The sequence below is a fragment of the Ascaphus truei genome, chromosome 5 (genome assembly GCF_040206685.1).
Source record: "Ascaphus truei isolate aAscTru1 chromosome 5, aAscTru1.hap1, whole genome shotgun sequence".
Taxonomy (NCBI): domain Eukaryota; kingdom Metazoa; phylum Chordata; class Amphibia; order Anura; family Ascaphidae; genus Ascaphus; species Ascaphus truei.
Window position 1 is genome coordinate 28,918,756 of NC_134487.1, and position 21,925 is coordinate 28,940,680.

The window sequence follows — 21,925 nt, forward strand, 5'->3', positions numbered from 1 at the left end:
CCGAGAAAGAATACTTGTATGGTGGAAACAATATGGCCGCAGACTCAGATTTGTTCCGATGGCTGAGAGAAAGCAGAAATGGGAGATGACATTACTGCAGCCATATTGTAGTTTATTTGTTGCATACTGACACAACTAAAATATCTCAGGAACTAGAGGGTCCTCAGAGGTCAGGGGACCAGGGATCATCTCTGGAGACCCCCGTCTTCAGCTACATGACATTTATATTATCGGGTTTACTGGTATTCTGTGGCATACAAAGGTCCAGTTTCTGGACCAATATATATATATATATTTGACATACACATAGTATTTGATACATTTTTCTTAGATTATAGGTAGGCAGCAAGCAGGCAGAGGTAATAAAATGATGATCCCAATTGCTGGTAGGTCTTTGCACACTATTGATGATTAGGCAGAAAATAAGGCCATGAATTAATCAAGGGCAAGAGCAGGTAAAAAAACAGATACAGAAATAAAGCAATGTCAGGATAACAAAATCCTACCAAAGAGGTTCATACTGAAACCCAAGAGAGGTCAGAAGTGCAAAAGGTCACATAACTATTGGAATCACAAAATACACAAAGGGATTGTCACGTCCAGACTTGCCTTGTTATAGTGGGCAAAAATTATATGTATATCCGCTCTTTAGTGCAATAAAAATCTCTATTAACAAAGATAGTGTACAAAAACGCATAGGAGCAGGGTTCGCTCTGTGTATGCGCTATGCAAGACATTGAGATAGATATATACACAACTGAAATATTTTTTTTTAGAAGTATTTTTCATTGGCTTGCTTTCTATTGCATGTTCTTCTGCATATCCTTTAAAATGGCCCTGTATCTGTTTTACGCATGAAACTTGTGAATTATAAATCATGTATTAACTATTGTACTGCTTTCCTGCGTCCATTTCGAACACTTCGATATTGTATTTATGCACATAGCGGTCTATTATTTATTGCACAAATTGCTAGAAACAAAAACTTCTTTAAAAAATTTAAGAATCAAAGGGTGGGTATCTGCTGAGACTAATGCTTTTTGTTTGTGATCGATAAATCTGGACCAAAAGTGAAGCAGGACATGATTATAATAATATTGAAATCACAATAGACGACACGCTGTTCAATTGAAGTCAGCATCTCTGGTTTTACACCTAAAAGAACCTTAAACTGAATTACTACTGACCAGGGCAGTTGGATTATATTCATTCATAAACTACTGGAAATAAAACATTTAGATGATTCTTAGTGAACAAGTGTAGGCCCTTTGTGATGAGATGGAGGTTTGTCTGTGAGTTGCAGAATACCTGGAAAACCGTATTCTATCATGCTTCTAAATATCATATCCTTCCTGTTCTTTTCTTGTGTAACAGCATGGTGGTTGCATAATACATATTAGTGAACTGCAAACAACACAGCATTGTGACTTTTTTTTTACAATTACAGTACATTCCTGAGGCCGTGTTTACACATACTCTTGCAAACACATTATAGCACATGGGTGAGTCACTTTTATTGCTTTAAGATGTTCCTTGATGTATTTGTTTCATTCATTGAAGTAGCGCACTCAGTAATGTATATGAAAATGAGATGTTTAATTATTAAACCGTTCTGCTCATACAGTACGGTTGCAGAAAACATGAACTGCAGTGTAAATAGTGTTTAAGAATTCTAAGCAGCCTACATTCAGAAGTGGAAACTTGAAGCAGCAACTGCTCCCCCCCAAAAAGCAAAGAGATAAAAAAATTAAATCCTTGTTAGGGATCAGCGGTCTGTTTTCCTCATTTTTCCTTGAAGAATTCAACAGCAAATAAAAATACCATTTGTGGATACATTTGCATGTCTCAGACAGGTCTTCAACCCTGTCTTTCCCCATTATTGCTTAGGAAAGAATGCTTCCACTGCCGCAAAGGTATTCTGGGTAATGACATGCACATGAGTACTCGCAGTGACTCTTTACTTCCTATTCATTTTAACATGGACCCGTTTACGCTTATGTCTGCTGTATTACATAGCCTTTTCTGCACAGCCGGGGTTAAAAAAGTGCCTAACCAGTAAACCTGCTCACAGACAGCTGTTTTGACCTTTTGGATCTCATCAGTGCAAGGTGGTTGCTGTCTTTGCAACGTGAAGAATTCAGCAAACGTGAAACCTCTTTTTCAAGTGCAGTATTATCATTCACTACATGGTAAAGGCAAAACAGCATTCTAATAAAAAATAAATAACAAGTAGGTCAGTATTAAAGCAGCCATCCCGGCACAATCTTCAATTAATTATTCTTACATCAACGGAACTAAGACCTTCCCATCTAACCCCCTGTTTTATTTTTAGCGGCACTGTTTTATTTTTAGCTAAGGAAACTCCCCAGTTCAAGGGATAATTACCATTTTCTTTGCCGGTGCACTGTGGTGCAATATGGTTTCCAGTGTTGGTGGCCATATTGTTTTTCCAGGAGTGAGTACCAGCATGGGGGTGATGTATCTCAGGAACCAGAGGGACCCCAGCTCCAGGGGACACCATTGCGCAAATTATATAAAATAAGTATTTGAAAACAAATTTTTATAGGCGGGATTTCTACTTTAGTAATGTGATGAATCTTTGTGTAGCATAATGAACAATGTTATCACCTCTGTAACTATGGTTTTAGTTGGTTATTTCATTGAGGCAGCAGTAAATGACAAGCATGTGTTAAAATGTTCATGAAATTGGGGCCAATTAAAAATACTACCTCTCAATTTCTTTTTCAAAATCTACTGATTTACACATTTTTTTAGTGGATAATGATTGCCCATGGATCATTAAGATGATTGCTATTGTCTCTCATAGGGGGTTATGCACAAAGCAGTGATAAGTGTTTTTAAGTGAGATAAATGCTTTTTGGCGCAATTTATGGCGCAATTTTTTTAGCAATGACTGTGTTTTGATGATGAAAAGCCTTTTAAGCATGATATTGCAGTTTTATCACTGCTTTGTGAATCGCGCTGCACGCAATATTGAGAAATAAAGGCATTTATCTCACTTAAAAACACTTATCACTGCTTTGTGCATAACCCCCATAGAACCTATGTTGTCCCAACCCCACGGTTTATTGGATATTCCTCCAAAACGAGGACATCAGATTAGAATTAAAGCTTCATCTTATTCTATCTGCCATGTTATTCTGCTCCAGGCTACAAATATTGTCCGAGATATATTTTTCCATTTCAAAGAGTCAAAGAACGTTTAGGAAGAGCCTTGCAGAAATGTGCAATGATTTTCCTTTTTATAAAAAATATAAACAGATATATTTGTTAGTGTCGAGGACATTGCAGTGTGAAGTTTTTGTTTTGGTTCTGATATCGGTAGATTTATTTAATTGTCTTTAAGTATATTAAAACTTTGTTTTAGCAAAGAACATACCATGCGTGTGGTTTGCGCTTTGTAAAAAGTATTATGAGGAAGGGCTTCAAATATAAGTGGAAAATATGTTTATGTATATTCTGTAGCTACCAGAGAGAGGATTCCTGGTTCCAGATTGGAATGGTTAAGAGAAAATTGAAGCTGGCAACGGAAAAGAGCTGTAGGAATACAATGGAATGTTGTTATAATTTGCGCGTCATTATATCTGTATCCAATTATATTGCAAAACCAATTAAATGAGGGAGCAGGTTTATGAATTTTCAAGATTTTCACACATATGCTATATACCCTTGAGCAATAAAAATATATGAACCACATTTAAGTTGAATGATCTGTATTAAAAGTAGTGTGTGTGTGTCTGTGTGCGTGTGCAAATTTAATCTAAAAAAATGAATCTACAGTTTGCATACAAATGAAGACCCCCTCAGTTTGACTCCGGTCTGTGACTGACTGCAACTGAAGATATAAAGGGCATGATCTCTGTAACAACTTTAGGAAAATAATCATTCATTAAATATTATAATGGAACACAGAATCCAGAGCACGAATGTGGGACTCCTTACAGACAGATAAATACTTTTGAGTAGGCTTGGCTAAATATAGGTTGGCAGCTTGAATCATGTTTTGATCAAAGGACGCAACCAAATGACTACTTTGTTACACAGACTTAGGTTCTAAATGTAAAAATGTCACTAGTATATTTTAGTCCAAATTGGTAGGAGCGCTGGATCTTTTCTTTTGTTTTCCATATGTAAGGCCAATCCTTCTACCAGCAGCACACTTCTTAGGCCTCGGCCATGTTTGCTGCTTGCTGGCGTAAGCGTGCTGACGCGCGCTCCTGCTCAGCACTGAGCCCCTACAGTCGCAATTAGAGCGGCTTTAGTAGGGGCTCACCTGCGCTTCCGCACGCTTGCGGAAGCGCAGGTCTTAGGGGAATTTAAAATTCCCCCGCTTGCCGGCGCGACAGGCCGGTCACGTGAGCGGTTCGCCCAATGAGGGCGAACCAGCTCCGTGACATCACTGGCCCGCCCCCAGCCAGTGACGCGCCAGCCCCCCGGCCTGCCCCCTGACGGCGCGTGCGGTAAGCAACCGCAAGGCCAGGGAAAACACCCGCTTTCCCTGAGCCTCAGCGTGCCTCAGCGAGCAAGCAGGGAGCATGGACTCAGCCTAAGGAGTGTGGTAATATGTACACTCTAGCTAAATATATGCTTTTCTACCACAACCTATTACTATATGCTCAGTAGCCCTGAAATACACCAATACTATGTAAGGACTGTGAATTGGAATCCTTTATCTTACATTTGCGGTTTAACTGTTAATGCTGCTTACTCTACACTAATATTGACTGCGTATCATGCTCTAATACTGGGGCAAGTGGTTGCTGCTCAAGGGCAATACACCTAACTCATCTTCCCTCCGCTTAACAACTCAAAATCTCAACCCATCTTTGCAACCATTGTACTTGCAGAACCAGGGGGATCCCCTCATTTAGCCTATTGGTGCTAAAAATAATAAATAATACAAATAAAACAATGATTTGTGTGAAATTGTGCCCCCTTCACTCATCTAGGTTGAAATAGCTGTATTCTAGAGTTATGTCTATCAACAGAATTAGCTAGAATCTTTGCACCATGCATATTGCCATTTTGAGCTATACATTTTTGAAAGTTCATGTAATCCATGACTAATGTACCGCTTTATCATGCACTGACACGATAACCAAGTTTTTAAAACTCTAAAAATTAATACCTTCCGTGTCACTGTTAGAACAAAGAACATCAAACCTAAAACCACTACCAAAGCCAGAATAATAGCTCTCACTCATAAGAGACATATGTTCACAATGGCTAGATGTGTCCCATTTTTGGATCCAAGAGTCTATTTTTAAAATACGTTAAACAATGTTAGTCACTTCATTGCATGATGAGCCTGCACTGCGTGGAGGTACTTATGCTTATCCACGAAGTACTTAACAATTACGCAGAACTTTTTGAGGCCCAGTCTGCAACTGGGATTTATTGTGTTTTCTAATTATGTTTTTATCTTTTTATTACCTTTGTATCCTTTAGTTTCTCTGAATTACTACTACTGTATGTTTGAGTTTATTGACATTTGGTATGCATTGTTTCTTTTATTACGTACAGTATTTTTATTAACTCATTTTTTTTTCATCTCGTCTTCTGGGTATTTATGTGTAGATATGTATAGGAGTTATTGACAATGATATATATGTTTTGTTTTATATTTATAAATATTGAAAATACTTGTTTTTGTATGTATTGCGCTTGGATATGGTTGCTAGGGAGATTGATTTCTTCTGGTAAATACTTCACACACCTGTGAATACTTCAATCAGATTAGATGGTATAAAAAGTTTCTTTGGAACCTCCCACTACAAGACTCCTGATTAAGCTGATTCAACGAAACGCGTGGAGTCAAGGCTTGATTTACTGCTGCTCAGCATTGACTATTTAACCAGAACTGGAGCTGTGCGTTGGTGGAAGTGAATCACAAGGGATACTGTGCGGGTCGGGTGGCGGTGAGAATTTCGGCACTCAGAGTCTAAACTTCTAAGCCATGCGATTTGACATTTGTGATATTGTAAGTGCACATTTATATGTGCTTTTAGTGTCTATAAAGATAGCTTGTTATACCATCTACACCATTGTTTGCCTTATCTCTCCCCTGAGGTGGATTTCTGACTTAAAGATGAATGTACAGATGAACACCTGAGAGGATAATAGGCTTGCTGCCTATTCTCTTTATATCCAGTATATCTCTGCATATAATATCTTGAGACTCCCTTTGTTCACATTGAGTATATTCTCTCTTCTTAAGAGATCTGTGTGATTTATATTTATTTACTGGTATTTACTGATTTTCATCGATTTTGAGCTCCCCATTGTTTTTCATATATACTACATTCTTGGAAAGATTTGAAAACTAACTTTCCTTTTTGGGGTTTTTGAGCTGCAGTTGGTCTTTTTAAACATTATAATTTTTATATGTCATTGATGAATATACTTGTTTAGTCATATTTTCTCTTACTTCATTTTAGACCTCATTGGTCTCTTACACTATTTTAGGAGCATCTTCTTATTTTCTCTTGTCACTTCTGCAAGTGTGATGCCAGGATGCAAATGTACGTACTGTACAAATATATTCCACCATTGTAACAGATTAAGCAGCCTGTAGAAAGCTGTCAATGTTTCAGGTGTTACTTCATAGCTGTATGATCTTGCTATGTAATGCAATGCCATTTGTTTATTGTAAATAAACATTTAATAGAATTTAAAATTATCTTGTATTCCTTAGAAGCTATCCAAGCGGCACTTAAAAAAAATATATATATTTTTTTTTATGTTGTAATATATGCCACATTTGATTATCTTTTATTGAAAACTAATTACCTAAGCTGCGAATCGATTTGTTCTTCCGTGATTATCAGCAAAGATCCTGCTTCCCCGGGTTCATGTAATGACTGCCTTCAGTTTCAATCAATCCTTCAGTCAGTGTAACTCAGCAGCTACAATGTAGTCTTTTATTATTAAAGTAACACTGTCTATTGTTGCAGTTTGCAGCTCAAACTGCTAGGAATATTAGCAACAAATTATCAAAAATAGGAAAGTGTTGCAAAGATCTTGCTCTGCTGGGGTGGTGTGCTAAATAAAACCTGCTATAAAAATCAAAGGATGCCCAGTACATTACAACTCATTAAAAAAGGCAGTAAGAGTTTAATTAAATAAAATATGTAGTGAGTATTATCTAATACTACAGAACTGATTTATTTAAAAAAACAAATGTAGAATATGGATTAATGTGATTGCTCATTTAAGAATCAAAACAAAGGTCCTTAGTAGGCTACACTACTCCTGCTGCAAGGCTGACTTCTCCTGCCCCCCTCCTCCTGATCATTGTGCATGATGCAGAAGCTGTAGAAGATGAAGCAGGTAGTGATGCCACCTACTCCCCCATCACAGCCTCAGCAGCAGAATAATGTGGCCTTGCAGCCCAGGGTGTCCAAGATGCTCTGTACAGTGCATACAGCATACAGTATATAGTGTGTGTGTGTGTGTGTGTGTGTGTGTGTGTGTGTGTGTGTGTGTGTGTGTGTGTGTGTGTGTGTGTGTGTGTGTGTGTGTGTGTGTGTGTGTGTGTGTGTTTGTGTGCGTGTGTGTGTGTGGTGTTTATGCGACAAGTCTGTCATAACATTTTACATCCCGTCATAGCGGGAAAATAATTATAAGGGCTATGGTTTAGTTATAATAATAATAATAATAATAATAATAGAAATACAAGAATATGTATTTGTATTAGATGTATTTAAATTAACATTACACATACAAAAATACCATATGTCATCAGTGACTCGCATAAACATAATTAGACCTCAATTGGTTTGCATGAATTCCAAGGTGTTAAAGAAGCTTTATTGCAATGTAGATCTTTCAGAGACTCTACTTAAGGCAGGTGGTCTGAAATAAGCATTTAGACGGCGACGGTGTGGCTACCGCCTCTCGGTGACCACTGTCTGGCATTAAAACAAACCCTGGACGGAGTCTTTTCCATACCACATCTTCCACAACATGTCTTCTGAGACAGACTATGTCTGCAAGCAGCCGCCAAACATTCCAGGTGCTTAGTAAACATGGAAGTGTCTGGCAGCACCTTGTAGTGCTGGAAGATGTGGTACAGTCTGCACTGCCATTAGTTATTCTCACCCAAAGTTTATTCTTTGGACTTCCATTGAAGTGTTTTTATTACCAACATGATCTTTCATGATCTGATTATGAAAGTACAATGTATAGTGCAAAGTGTTTCTGGATTCATTACAGCACACACAATGGATTACATAACATATCTTTTTCAATGTTGCATGTATATATTAGAAACTTGAGGCATTCAGTGTGAAATCCACTAACATGCATTGCATCTGGTCAGATCAGCTACAGTATACATTACTTTCCCATGAGTGTGTTAGGTATCAAGTTGTTTAAATCTTGGAAAGTTTATGATAGCATTAGCATATGTCACTGTTCTACAAATACACCATATCTTGGTATAGTCATACAGCGTTAGATCTATTACTCAAATTCAGCTGTTAGATGCAAACAAAATAAATCTGATCTGTCCTTTTCCCCAGATTATTTACGGTCCTTTCTCCTATTCATTCATATTAATATTTTGCCTTTCATCCAGCATAATTTCTTTATCCATTTTGTAATTTTTCCCCCCTTAGTTTTCTTTTATCAGACAGTTTCTTTGCTTTGTAAATGTAATACCATTCTCATGTTTGCCTATTTCACCTCTGACATAAATTGTGTGACATGATTGTCAGGTCAATGTTTACCTTCATGACCTTTTAAAGATATGTTTGACTAACAATGACAATGACCTGACCACTGTGGATTCTAACCATGATTATAGTGAGGTCTGTATGACAAACATGTAAATATATGCTTCAGAAATGTTGAATGGCAAATGATCAGTTGGGAGTCACATATTGGAGATGTACAGAATGCAGGGCTGGTGCAACCACTAAGCGACTTAGGCAGTCACGTTGGGGCGTGGCAGGAGCAGAGGCGGATGATAGCAGGTGGCGGGAGCAGGGCAGTGGAGGAGGATGATGGTGAGAGTGGAGCAGGGAGGCGGGAGCGGAGGAGGAAGACAGCCGGGGAGGAGCATGCCCCAGCGGTCCGACCCTGAATTCACTGACTTCCGGAGGATGCCGCTAGTCCAGTGCAGGTCCTCCCCTGCTCCACTTCAAGAAGTTCGTAGCCTGCCAGCTAGGCATTTTTAATTGAGTAAGGGCATGAGGATGAGGGGAGAAGGGAGCATGAGGGAGGGGGAAAGAGAGTATGAGGAGGGAGGGGGCGTGAGAGAGGATAAGGAGGAAGGGGGAGAGAGCATTTGGCGGGAAGATGAGGGAAAGCATGAGGAAGAGGGTGTGAGAGAAGGAAGAGGGAGGGGGTAAGATAGGATAAGGAGGGGAGGTGAGACGATGGAGAGAGAGGGTGAGAGAGGATGAGGAGGGAGGTTGATAGAGGATGAGGAGGGGTGAGAGAGAGAGAATGGGGAGTGGTAGAGAGAATGGATGGTGGGTGAGAGAACAGGGGGGTGGGAAAGAGAAAAGGGGGGGAGAGAGAGAGAATAGGAATATAACATATATTTTTTTTAATCTGTAAGTTCATTGTGGATGGTCAGGGGGTGGAGGTGGGTGCAAGGCTGAAGGTTTGACTAGGGCACCACATACCCTGGCACCGGCCATGGATATATATGTGTGATATTGTTTTCCATAGAAGAAAATGAATGTCTACAAAATTCCCTTTGCAACAAATAAATGTATTCAAATCAAATTCTGACCAATATTCCATACATTAGACTATTAGAAGAACAAGACAGACTTGGCTTAGAATAATGAATATTGTTTAAGTTTTATATTATTGAAAATTATCAAGGTATACTATAGTGCCGACGAGTATTCTAAACCAAATCTGGGGCAATCACCAACAAGACCCAGGCACATGCTGGGTACATGCTGGGTACATGCCGGGTACATACTGCAACATTTCAGTGACATTTCTGCAGACAGACTAATGGCCCATCGGATTAACAGCGGACCAAACTGAATGGGACTGCCAGGGACCCCTGCTGTGTTAATCTGATGGGCCATTAGTCTCTGCAGAAATCTCACTGAAGTGTTTGCAGCATGTACCCAACATGTACCTAGGTCTTGTTGGTGATAGTCCCAGATTTTCCAAGGCAAGTTTAAGGCAAGTTTTAGAAAACTCGTTGGTGCACCTGTAGCAAAACATGCATGTTGAATTAATAAACTACTGTACAGTATGAGTTAAAGGAAGTCATCCACTTTTTGGTCTGGAAAATAGTCCTATCAAAAGCCTCTCATATCAAAGTAGTTGGCCATTAGAGACCGGAGAAACCGCCGAAATCCGTTTCCCGGATTTTCACTGTCACCCCCAAAATCCGTTTCACGGCGTCAAACCTGCAAATGGATTTGGGCGGTTTCAATCTATGCGGATTCATCAAAATTCACGATTGAATACAGCCGTGGATGGATTTGTAGAATGCAATCCGTGGATTCAGCAATCAGTTGGTGGATTCTCAAGATTTTTTCTATATGCAACTCAAAGCAGTGCACTGCCTGCACGTCCCCTCCAGGGATACACCCAACTGATTGCGGAATCCACTGATTAGATTCTACAAATCTGTCCATGGGTTGCAGAATCCGCAGAGAGTATTGATAATAATAATAAAAAAATACACAAAATATGAATTTCGCTTTTGACACTTAATCGCTGAAATCCACTTACCAAAGGAACCGGCCAATCCACTGCGGATCCAAATTTGCAAAAAATATATATATATATCACCCATCTTTATTGGCCATTAGTAGTAACGATGAATATTAAACTATATGCCTTGCCTTTCAATTGATCAAATTGTTTCCTTAGCGCCTTCTAGAGATGTACAACATTTTCATTGAATTTCATGCATCAGAAACAATTCACCCCCCGAAACAATTTGCAAAAATTTTTGTGAAAACAATTCTACAAAAATGTTTGCTAAGCATTTAAGATGAATATGCAAAGTCACAAGACACTTTATATACTGCAAATTACTGCGATTTTGACAACGTATGGCTAAAAAGGCAAAATTGGCAAAATGTCAATGTAATATGGTGAAAATATTGCACCTAACACACATTCCTAAGCGATGTGAATGTTCAGTAACATTTTTGCAAAAATACAAAATGTAAGAGAAACCTTGAAGCACATCTGAGGCCATTCACACATCTCTAGCCCCTCTTCATCGCAGACAAGCTGTGGAGTCTGTGTCTGGCACTTGGTCTACCAATCACAAAGTCTGCAGCTTTTTATGGAGTTATCTACATGGCTACTAATCTTTGGAGAAGTGGGATAGCAGTATTATGGTTACAGTTACCATCCACATGACAGGAATTCTCACTTGTTACTGAAAATACTAGTAATGGTTTCAATCAGTAACAGTTAAACTGTAATGAAGATTGAAAACGAATCAAGAAAATGTGTCAAATTGTAACACGGTGCAACAGGGTACTTTACCACTAAATATACTCTCCCTTAGTATCTGTAGTGAATAGATGACATCAAAGAGTAAAAAGACTTATGTCTTTCAACATTTTAAAATCTCCTCAATGGATTTTCTAAAGATGCTTTGTAATTCAGTATCTTCAAAAATGTCACTTTTATGTCTGAAGCACATCTTCCCATTATGTGTTATTTGTATTATTTGTTATTTTTATGATTGTCACGTGTATTACTGCTGTGAAGCGCTATGCACATTAATGGCCCTATATAAATAAAGATAAACATACATACATACTACTTTAAAGGAGAAATACAAGCCATTGATTTTTTTGGTCACATAGAATTGAAGCAGGGGGGTCTCTGGAGCTTAACCCTTTAATTTCAGCCCCAGGGACCCCTTGCTTCCAGAGATACTTACCTCTGAAGGGGGGGCTGATTACCTTGTTTAATCTCCTGCGTCACGAAGTCGCACCGATGATGTCATGGTTTCCTATTGGCCCCGCAGGGCATGGGAGTTTTGGAAAGCAGCCATTACATGATCTCTGCTAGGCGAGTGGAGTGGCTATGGAGGTAAGAATCTCCTGAAGCAGGGGGTCCCCGAAGCTGAAATTAATGGGGGGTCAGCTCCAGAGCCCCCTGATGCTATACAACGTAAAAAATAAAAAAAAATTGCAAAGAAAATTTGGATTGGCTTGGATTGGCTTGGCTTGCCACTTTTAAAGGTCAGTCATTCATCGGACTAAAGTGTTCTAATGACACTGACATGTTTATGTTGCTTAATTTGGGTAATTGAAATCAAAATAGGGCATGTATAGATATTTATAAATAATATTTTAAAGTTAATTTGTAACCATGGTGAGCTGAGACATGGGATGTGTTAAATTTCCTCTGGCTACTTTCTTTTGTTGGATGTCACTGAGTGTGGAACAAGAGATTGCACAGGTAGAGCCCCTCTCCCTACCGATCCATTAACTTTATTAGCTTTCTGATAGGGACAGAGTGGAACAGAACTTGAGTAAAAAAACACTTCCCAATTCTGAAGCCCCAAAGAAAACTAAAACATTTTTTAATTTTCAAGGAAACAAAAGCAGCCAAATGTTTGCATTCAACATGGTTTTGTTTGTTAAAGGAAAACAATTCAACAAGTGTGTATATTTTTTACAATATGTTTTTAGGATGGCTGGCAGGGATTGTACCTTTACATATTCTATAAGGGAGGGAGACGGAGTGGCTCAGTGAGTCTAGACACTGACTGTAAACATAGACACAGAGTTTGAATCAGCTGCTTGTGACCTGTGTTAGCCTAAGGCCCCGGGAACGCCGCTGTAACGCGCGCCCGCGAGATTGGCAGCACGTTCAGCCGATTCCCCGGTCTGCAGCTCACTGCAGGCAGAGAGACTGGGGGGGCGTGGCGGGGGAGTGACGGGGGCGTGGCCATGACATCACCCAGCAGGTTCGCCCTCATTGGCTGAACCGCCGGGGGTGTGCCTAATCGCTCGACGCAAGTCCTGCTCTCAATTCTATTGAGAGCAGGAGCAACTCTCGCCCGAGCGCTGCGGCCTCCCCTCGCAGCGGGCCCGGCGCCATTGAGGGGAGGGCTCTCGTCCGTGCAGCGTCCGCTACAGCGGACGCTGTAGTAGGCAGCGGGGGCAAGGCCTAAGCTACTTTATCCTCAGACACCAAAACCATATACAGTATTGTAAACTTACATGGGCAGGGACTGTGTCTGCAGAAATCCTATGTGCTATGTACCATGCACTATACAGTAATTGTTAAGTGCTTTGAGTTCCATTGGGAGAAAGTGCTATATGAAATAAAGCTATTGTTATTATAAGCATTGTACTTTAAACACAATTACAGAAAATGATCATATAATTCTACAATTACCTGATGCAACTGAAAAACAACTTTGTCAAATCAATGCTTTTACTGGTTCAAATTGCTGCCAGCTGGAAAACTGTGATGCATTTGAACTAAATCCTTTCTGTGAACAAATTGTTTATAACAATGTGGAAAGGTCAGGAGAAAAGGTGATCGCAACTTACGTAAAGAACTTTACATGGTTATTGTTGCCTAGAACAAAAAAAAGATGGAAACACACATGCATGTCAGAAAGATATTTCTGTATACATCATAACATTTCCATAGATAATACAAACCATATCTGCTGTAAAGTTACTGTAAATACCATCTTATTGAAAATAACTATTTTTTTATTGTAGGTCATGATACTTTATATATAATATATGGGGTGGACAACATTTAAAAAACTTAGGAGCCATCTATAATATTTAGGAGCCAATGATTTGTTGAGTGGCAGGTATGGGGGAAGCTGTTCTGTCTTCGCCCCACCTCTCCTAAGCCCGTTCGGCGGCTGTGTAAGGCCTGGGACATAGTGCTTTGATCCGGGCTGAGGCACGCTGAGGCTCAGGGAAAGCGGTGCTTTCCCTGGCCTTACACAGGGTGCCGTCCGTGGGCGTGTCGGGGGCAGGTCTGGGGACGGGCCAGTGACGTCACGGAGCTGGTTCGCCCTCATTGGGCGAACCGCTCACGTGACCGGCCCTGCGCTCCGGCGAGTGCCAAATTTCAAACCTCCGTAGACACACGCTTCCCCAAGCGTGCGGATGCGTGCGCGAGCCCCTGCTAAAGCCGCTCTCATTGCGGCTGCAGGGGCTCAGTGCCGAGTGACCATGCCCGAGGCCTAAGTCAGTGTGTCAGTGTGTATCTTTGACTGACACACACTCTCACACACTCTCGCACATACATGCACAGTGACACACACTCTCTGACAGACTCACACACAGACACACAGCCACACAGCACACTGATCCCCTCCTCTGACACTGACATCATTGAAAGCAGGGATGTGGAGTGTCCTGGAACTCTCTGCCTTACACCCTCTGGCAGCCTTTGTGCCAAGTCCTGACCACTCTCCGATATGCCCCCGCTCTCCACACTAAGTGGTACAGCACTAACTCACCGGTTATTCACTACCATGCCCACTCACAGCACGCCCAATCCTGCTTTGATATCGTTCTAGTAATGCAGGATCAGGTGTGCTGTTGCCGGTCGTGGTGGGGACTGACAGGTCCATCAGCGCTGTGCCACAACACGGGGGCCAATGTTTACATTTCAGGCGCCTGTGTGACCAGGCGACCTGGCTTTTTCCATCCTTTTTTATATACTGAAAAATAAGTTGGTTCCTTACTTGCTGTTTTCAATAACATGTATTTGTCATCCTAACTCTGTGGCCAGGACATACTTGAAGACGAGAGGTAACTCTCAACGTATTACTTCCAGGTAAAACATTTTATAAATAAATAAATATGAAAAGCACAAAATCCCGTTATATATAGTTTTTACGGGAAAAGAGACTAATTGTTATAGCTTTAACCCAAACATTCAGAACTGGATACATTTTAGGCATTTATACCAAAGTTCACTTATTTTAGTAGAATGTTTTCTATACTTTGTGATACTTTTGCTATATTTGTTTCCCAAAGAAGATCAGATAGAAATGGAATGGCAAGAGAAGAGGTGTTATATGTATCCTTATTTGCATTCATGTGTTAGTAACTGTTCTTATCATATACAGTACTCCCTTCTCACTAACCGTATACCTCACTTTCCTGGATACGTCCCTCGTTATACACATAAGCAAATTAGTGGGAGTAGGTGATACAAATCTACAAATGTTAAATATCAGAATTGTTAACGGATATTTGTTGAATAATAGGAATACCTTATTCAGAGAAAATAACTCATTTTTTGTAGAATCTTACAAATCATATGAAAGCTGAGGCAGGTGTTTGTTATAAAATCAGATTATCACAATGCGAATACAGAGAACCCAGGAAAGTAATTGTCTTCTGGCAAAAAATATATATTGGTAACTAGGTACATCCAACAGTGGTTATTAAATGGATTAGTAATCCACTTAAAACACTCTTTGTTTACTACTGCTGTTGCCAGGCATTTGTTCCTAGGCTTATAATAAAAGACATGTGCCATAAAGTAGTTTCAACTATTGCAGATTATATGCCCCAAGTCTAAGATCTCTATTATCCTGATCTTTCATTACAGCCACTTTACTGTTTGAAACCTAAGCCCAGAAGCTTTCCTGAAATATGGATTCAAGTTTTATTGCCCGTTTGTTCTATGAGAAAGCTTTGGTTACAATATCACTGACACAACTAAAGAACTGTACAAGTATACGCTTAGAAACTAGTTGGTCTATTTGGATGTGTTACTTTTCAAATGTATCTAAAAGAGAAATGTTATAAGAGAATAAATAGCAAGCTCACACTATTAAGTTATCTAGATGGACTATGCTGCTGGATTCAGACGTAATATATACGGCCTCTATTTAAGTACAAATATAAGCACACAAACCTTAGTTAAATGTTAACTGCGTAGAAAAAGCCAGGCCCCATCTTTGTCAGGAGCAGCTAACTTCAGTCCTCAAGGGCCACCAACAGGTCAGGTTTTAAGGATCTGTGGCGCAGTCAAAAATCTTGATCTCTGTATGCTCAATTCTTGCCTATTCTGTTATCTAGAGATAAGATGAGGTAGGGCACAGCAAAAGAATAAAGGAGAGGGAACCAAATCATGCAAAAATAGGATTTATTAGAAAGACAATAGCATCGAGGGAAAACCTACGCTTTTCGTACCTTAGTACGTTATCAAAGGGAGGGGAGTCCCACAAGGCTTGTACAGTGGGAATAATTAATCAGCAGCTGACAAAAATGCAGTGTGTCAATGTATATGGCAGACAAGGTAATCTCCATATAATACTAATGTGGGACAAATAACTGTTATAATAATAGGTTACCACTATAAGTAAGTGATGAAACCAGAATTACATTTGCATATTAATAATGCAGAGTACAGCACAGGGGAACAGGTGCACAAAGAGTATGTGTGCCATCAATGTCCCTTAAGTGTGTATGATGCATATATATATATATATATATATATATATATATATATATATATATATATATATATATATATATATATATATATATATGTAGTGGTCGACAAATCACTAAAAAATCTACTCGCCGAACAAAAAAATCTACTCGCCACCTAGTACCACACGTGTGTTGCTTGGGCCAATAGGAGCTCGCCACGATGTTAAATCCACTCGCTCGGGGTGTGCAAATGTATAGGTTTGTCGAACATTGTATATATATATAAAATGTAACATTTCAAAATACAATCATAACAATAAACATAACATTACCCCATAGGTCTAAAACCCCAAAAGGGATGGGTGGATGGGAACCTTTAGAGAGATAGGTTAAAGGGCAATAGACCCTATATATAACCTAGCCCGTCATCATCCTCCTCCACCCACCAGTGCACCACTGCATGGCCACTCAGAACCAGGTTCATCCTCCCTTCCCTTTATTGGTTCCTTTATTTTTCCTATCATACAAAGGCACAGTTTATAGCCAGCTTTTATACAGTATGACAGTCCAAAATTAAACCGGCAGTATAATTCAGTCTTAAAACTGTATTATCAATGGTGAGTCGCTTGACTTGATAAATAGAAAAGCAAGGGCTTTTACTGAAAAAGAGAAGACTGATTCCCATGACACAGAATAAGCACTTACAGGGACTTGGTCTTTACACGTCTTGTACTACACCAAGGCTGATAATGCAGAGAAAATATGTTTCACATATTTTATTGCCATGTCTAATATTATGACTATAATAGATATTTATATCAAATGTCAGTTATTGTTAGTGAAAAACAAATACTGTATGATTTACTGTATGTTAGTTAAAGCTGAGCCTTGCTTATTTTACAATGTTATATTGTGTAGCTAAATTGTTTAACAGAGTTTACAGAATACGTTGTATATTCACCCTGTTTTCCCAATCTCAAGCTTGTATGGTCTATTAGTTAAGAATATAATTACTTAATACCATTGTTATTTATTGTTGCTGTAATTAAGTATAATCAGACCCCGTTTTTAAAAGCTAAAAAACAGTCAAGTTAATTAACATCTGTGTTTGACAAAAGAAGTTGGCTGCAGGTCAAAGTTTTACATTCTTGAGGACATTTACAAGAAAGATCCTTGTGTTAATGGCCGACAACTGGAAATTAAAGGATGAGCCCGAGAGCTGTGGCAGTTCAGACACATATTGCAAGTTACATCATCCATTATCATTCTCTCCCGTTGCAGAGAAAGAATGACTCGTTGTCTTTCATGTAGACCTGAATAGAAAAGCGTTCTTTGAATGTCTGTCAGGGAAGTTTTAATTCTTATGGGAATGTAAATTATACCGATGACACAGACTTTACACATGCAGCTGCAGATAGGAGCAGCTGGGAGGGATTGTTATGGAATCATGAGAGTTAAGCCTTGTTTTTACATCAAACGATCCCACCTAAGAGCTGAAACTTTATGCCATTTCAAAACTGGCAATTATATTACTGACTACATTTATTGCTAAAGTACCATAACAACAAACATTTTCTTGTGAATCCTGCGGTGTAAAAGCATCTTGTTTTATTACCCTTTCCACACTATAACACCAACACTATAGCATAATAAAAGTAAACAACAGTATTATGGTGTCAATTATCCCATTAGACATATAGGGGTAACAGTCCTTATAGTAAGGAACCCACTTGAGTGTGATTGGGAAGCAGTTAGGAGTAGTTCATTCAGGGATTCAAACCCAGACAGTCCCAGCAGACTCCGCAACCGCCCTCCAGCGGGTCTAAGGAACTGTGCCAACCTCTTCTTTAGCTGGGTAGCTCTTTCTATCTCCCCACTTCTCTGGGGAAAAATCAGTCTCTCTCACTCAGCATGCCCGCTCCCTGTATCTGCCTTAAAACTCTTTCTTGTTCATTCGGACCAGGCTGATTAGCTGCACCTGAGGGTAGCTTATCACTGGAAAGTCCCGTAGCTGCCTTATTCCAACAGAGAGACAGTGATTGCATCACAATATATATATTTATATCATTTTTTTTTTACAAACATGTCATTAATTGTTTTATAAACTATAGCCTTGTGATATATTACAATTCATATAATTTAGGAGATTGTATTGCCCATGTAGCCTTATTGTTTTCTCCCTGAGTTTAATTTGTTTTTGGGCAGAGAAGCCTGAGGCCGAGCTCACGGTGGCGGCATCGCTACGTGCGCGCACTTGCATGCGTACACACTTCCGGGACTCTTACCTGATTTCCTATTGTAGTTCCTCAAGTGCGCGCGGCGCTGTAGCGCGTTGATGCTGCTACATTTTGACCCAACAAGTAAATCTGTGATTTCGGGCTGCAGTCGCGTGACGTCAGCGTCACGTGAGCTTGTTCAGCCAATGAGGACGAACCAGCTCCGTGACGCGTCTGTTACGTGTTCACCACACCCCAGCCACGCCCCTGATCGCCTCACCAATATCCTGCAGCCTAGTGCACACATCACTGGGGCTGCAGGAGTGTGCGCGGTGGAGCGCGCCCGCACTGCCACCATGATCTCGGCCTGATGCTTCACTTTTGAGCTTGAGGAAGCTACAGTACAAGACGGTTTCCAGTTTTCAAGCATATGTTTCAACTGTTTTTTTTTTAATGCACCAGTGTCTGTCTTTTTCTCAGAAAATATAACAGAAGATTACAACTGTGTTAATGTTCCTAGAATAAAGTAACCACTTCATTGTGAAGGAACCACTGTTGTTTAATACTTTGGCTAAATCGAACTGGAAGGTTTAAGTGAAACATCTTTGCTCTCTGTCAAATTATGTTTAAATTCAAAAATATTTTCCACTTTATCTACAGCATTCCCATTTGGTTTTAATGTCATTGCAATGTGTAGCAAATAAAGCAGCAATGGAAGCACTTATTTGAACTCTGTTTTACCCCCAAGTTAGGAAAATATTTCAGCTCGCTTGCTGTGCCATTTTGGAGTAAGCATATCACCCAGAAATGACAATTCAATGAACAAGAACAGTGCTCAATGCGTCATTTTCTTCTCCCCAAAATACCAGGAGCCATGCTCCAAAATAATTCACAATCATCCTTCAGGACAGAGATGTGCTGTGAAGGCCTTAAAGTGGCATTGACTCTTGCCATGTTTTTTTTTTGTTTTGTTTTGATAGATGCAGAAGTTCCTTATTTTTAAGGCAATTTAATTATCTAAGCTGCCGATCGATCCGTTCTCCCATCATTAAGATGCTGTTTCCTAGGGCACCCAACATGGCCGCCTATTTCAAAAGAGGAAGTGCTGTGGCTTCCTAAATAGTTGCTATAGCAACCCAAAGAAGCTTAATACATTAACAATCATTACAAAGGGCAGAAAGAGTTTGGGACATGTTAAATAAAATGCAGTAATCTAATACTACAAAACTGATTCATTAAAAAAAACAAACATAGTATTTTGACGGTAATGCTGATTTAAGGTTTATGTTACATAAATACTGAACTTGGTCTCAAGTCTCGTACTATAATATAAAACCATTCCTTTTATTCACCTGTACCATAATTGTTAAAATACTGTAGAATTGAACAATAAAGCAATTTAAGCCAATTGCACTACTTAAAAAAATGCCAAATAATGGTTCCAATGTGATAGAATAAAAAAATATGCCAAGCTATGAACAGCCTTAAAATGACTCTGTGAATATATTTGCTCAGAGAAGAGCTATGTTATATAATACAATTGTTAAGAGCAATCAATACTCTCCAGAGAAATGACAAATGTATTAATATTCATCAACCATGTTATGTCATTATGTCATCTTCCTTAGATAAACAGGTCCTAATAACTGCGTGTATTTCTTTGCAGACAGAAGTCTCCGGAAAGGAGGTGCCGTGTACAGTACCATGAAAGAGAAGCATCAGAAATGTCCCAACAGATGGCATGAACCACTTCATTTTCCCACAATGTTATCAATTGTTTTGCTAATGTTTCTGCCAGCAACTGACAGCCTGAAACACAATATACCTCGACTCAAGCTTTCTTACAAAGGTAAAAGCGTTTTACAGCTATATGATCGGTCTCATGGGCCTGGTCTGGAATTTAGAGTTGTTGCTTTTGTGTACTGTACATGGTGCAAAGATGAAACCCTAAAGCCCATCCTGTTTTAAACATTTTTTTCCTTCAACATTTTAACGGGATATGGAATGGTTCTAGAATGGGGGTGGGGCACTACCGTACTCAGGGGCCACCGACAGGTCAGGTTTTCAGGATATGACTGCTTCAGCACAGCGGGTTCAATCGACTGAGCCACTGATTGAGCCCCTTGTGCTGAAGCAGGGATATTCTGAAAACCTGACTGGAGTGACCTACCCCTGTACTACGACTACGGAGAACCATCACTTGTTTATTTTCACTCTTCTGCTACTTTGTATTTACTAACTAACACTATCCCCTGTATTATCATTTTAAAATTATGCATTTTACCCTTTACTAGGTTTACAACATCAATATTGCTTAAAAGTTTGTAAAATAAGGCTCATTGAGCTAACAACACAACAGTGAACAAAATACTATAAAATGCAGAATACAATATATGCTGGTTTTCTTTGAGGCTCATACCAGAGTAAATAATATAACAGCAATTTCATCATTACAGGCATCAGTGATGTTTTGTAAAGCAGATCAGTTTTGGTCATTTTTTAAAATCTCCACTGAATTAATTGTACACCAATATTGCTCTCTATTGAGCTGTTTTTGCATTTAAACATGTGAACAGGATGAAAAAGTAAAAGTGCATGTGATTTTGTATTTAAAAAAAAAATACAAGCTATAATATAATATTAAAAGCAAGTGGCATGCAGCTATAATGTTTCTGATTCTGAGTAAAATATATATTATTTTATTGTAAAAATCCATATGAAGCTTTGACGTGTCTTCTTAGGCTGGGGCCATGGTACTGCAGACTGTGCGGAGGCGTCCGCATGCTGAGTGAACAGACTGCCTTAAGGCAGTGTTCGCTTCCATGCCACATGCAGGAGCGTCCATGCGGAAGATAGGTCACGTGAGCTGTTCGCCAAATGAGGGTGAACCAGCTCCGTGACGCCCCTAGGAACGCCCCCATGGCCAGTCTAGCATGGCCAGGGAAAGCACCCGCTTTCCCACAGCCTCACTACGCCTCTGCACGGGAGAAGGCACAATGTCCCCAACCTTAGAAGGATCTAACAAATATGTATAGTTTTGATCCACAGACACAGCTTTGTGTTTACCTATAATATTAAACACAGTGGGAGGTAGCTTCAACATTCTCTGGACCCAAGCCAACATTGTGCAGTACACTGTAAAAAAAGAAACGTGTAGGAGAAGTGACATGAACATGTCACACCCTGTACTGTGAACATTGTGCAGTCAAGGCACTGAGTCATAGACCAAACAATGTGGCAGCAAGCGCCACAACTACAATACTTGAACTAGAACTTTGACTAGAGCTATCTCAGTGTAGGTTCACACAC

General features: G+C 39.6%; 1 protein-coding gene across 1 annotated transcript in view; it reads left to right on the forward strand.

Annotated features, from left to right (window-relative positions):
* SEMA3D (semaphorin 3D) overlaps nucleotides 1–21,925 on the forward strand; it is a 197,546-nt gene that overhangs the window by 23,949 nt on the left and 151,672 nt on the right. The window contains exon 2 of the mRNA XM_075599553.1: nucleotides 20,283–20,465. Coding sequence (XP_075455668.1) covers nucleotides 20,321–20,465 — 145 coding nt within the window. The 5' untranslated portion in view covers nucleotides 20,283–20,320. The remainder of the gene's footprint in view (nucleotides 1–20,282; nucleotides 20,466–21,925) is intronic.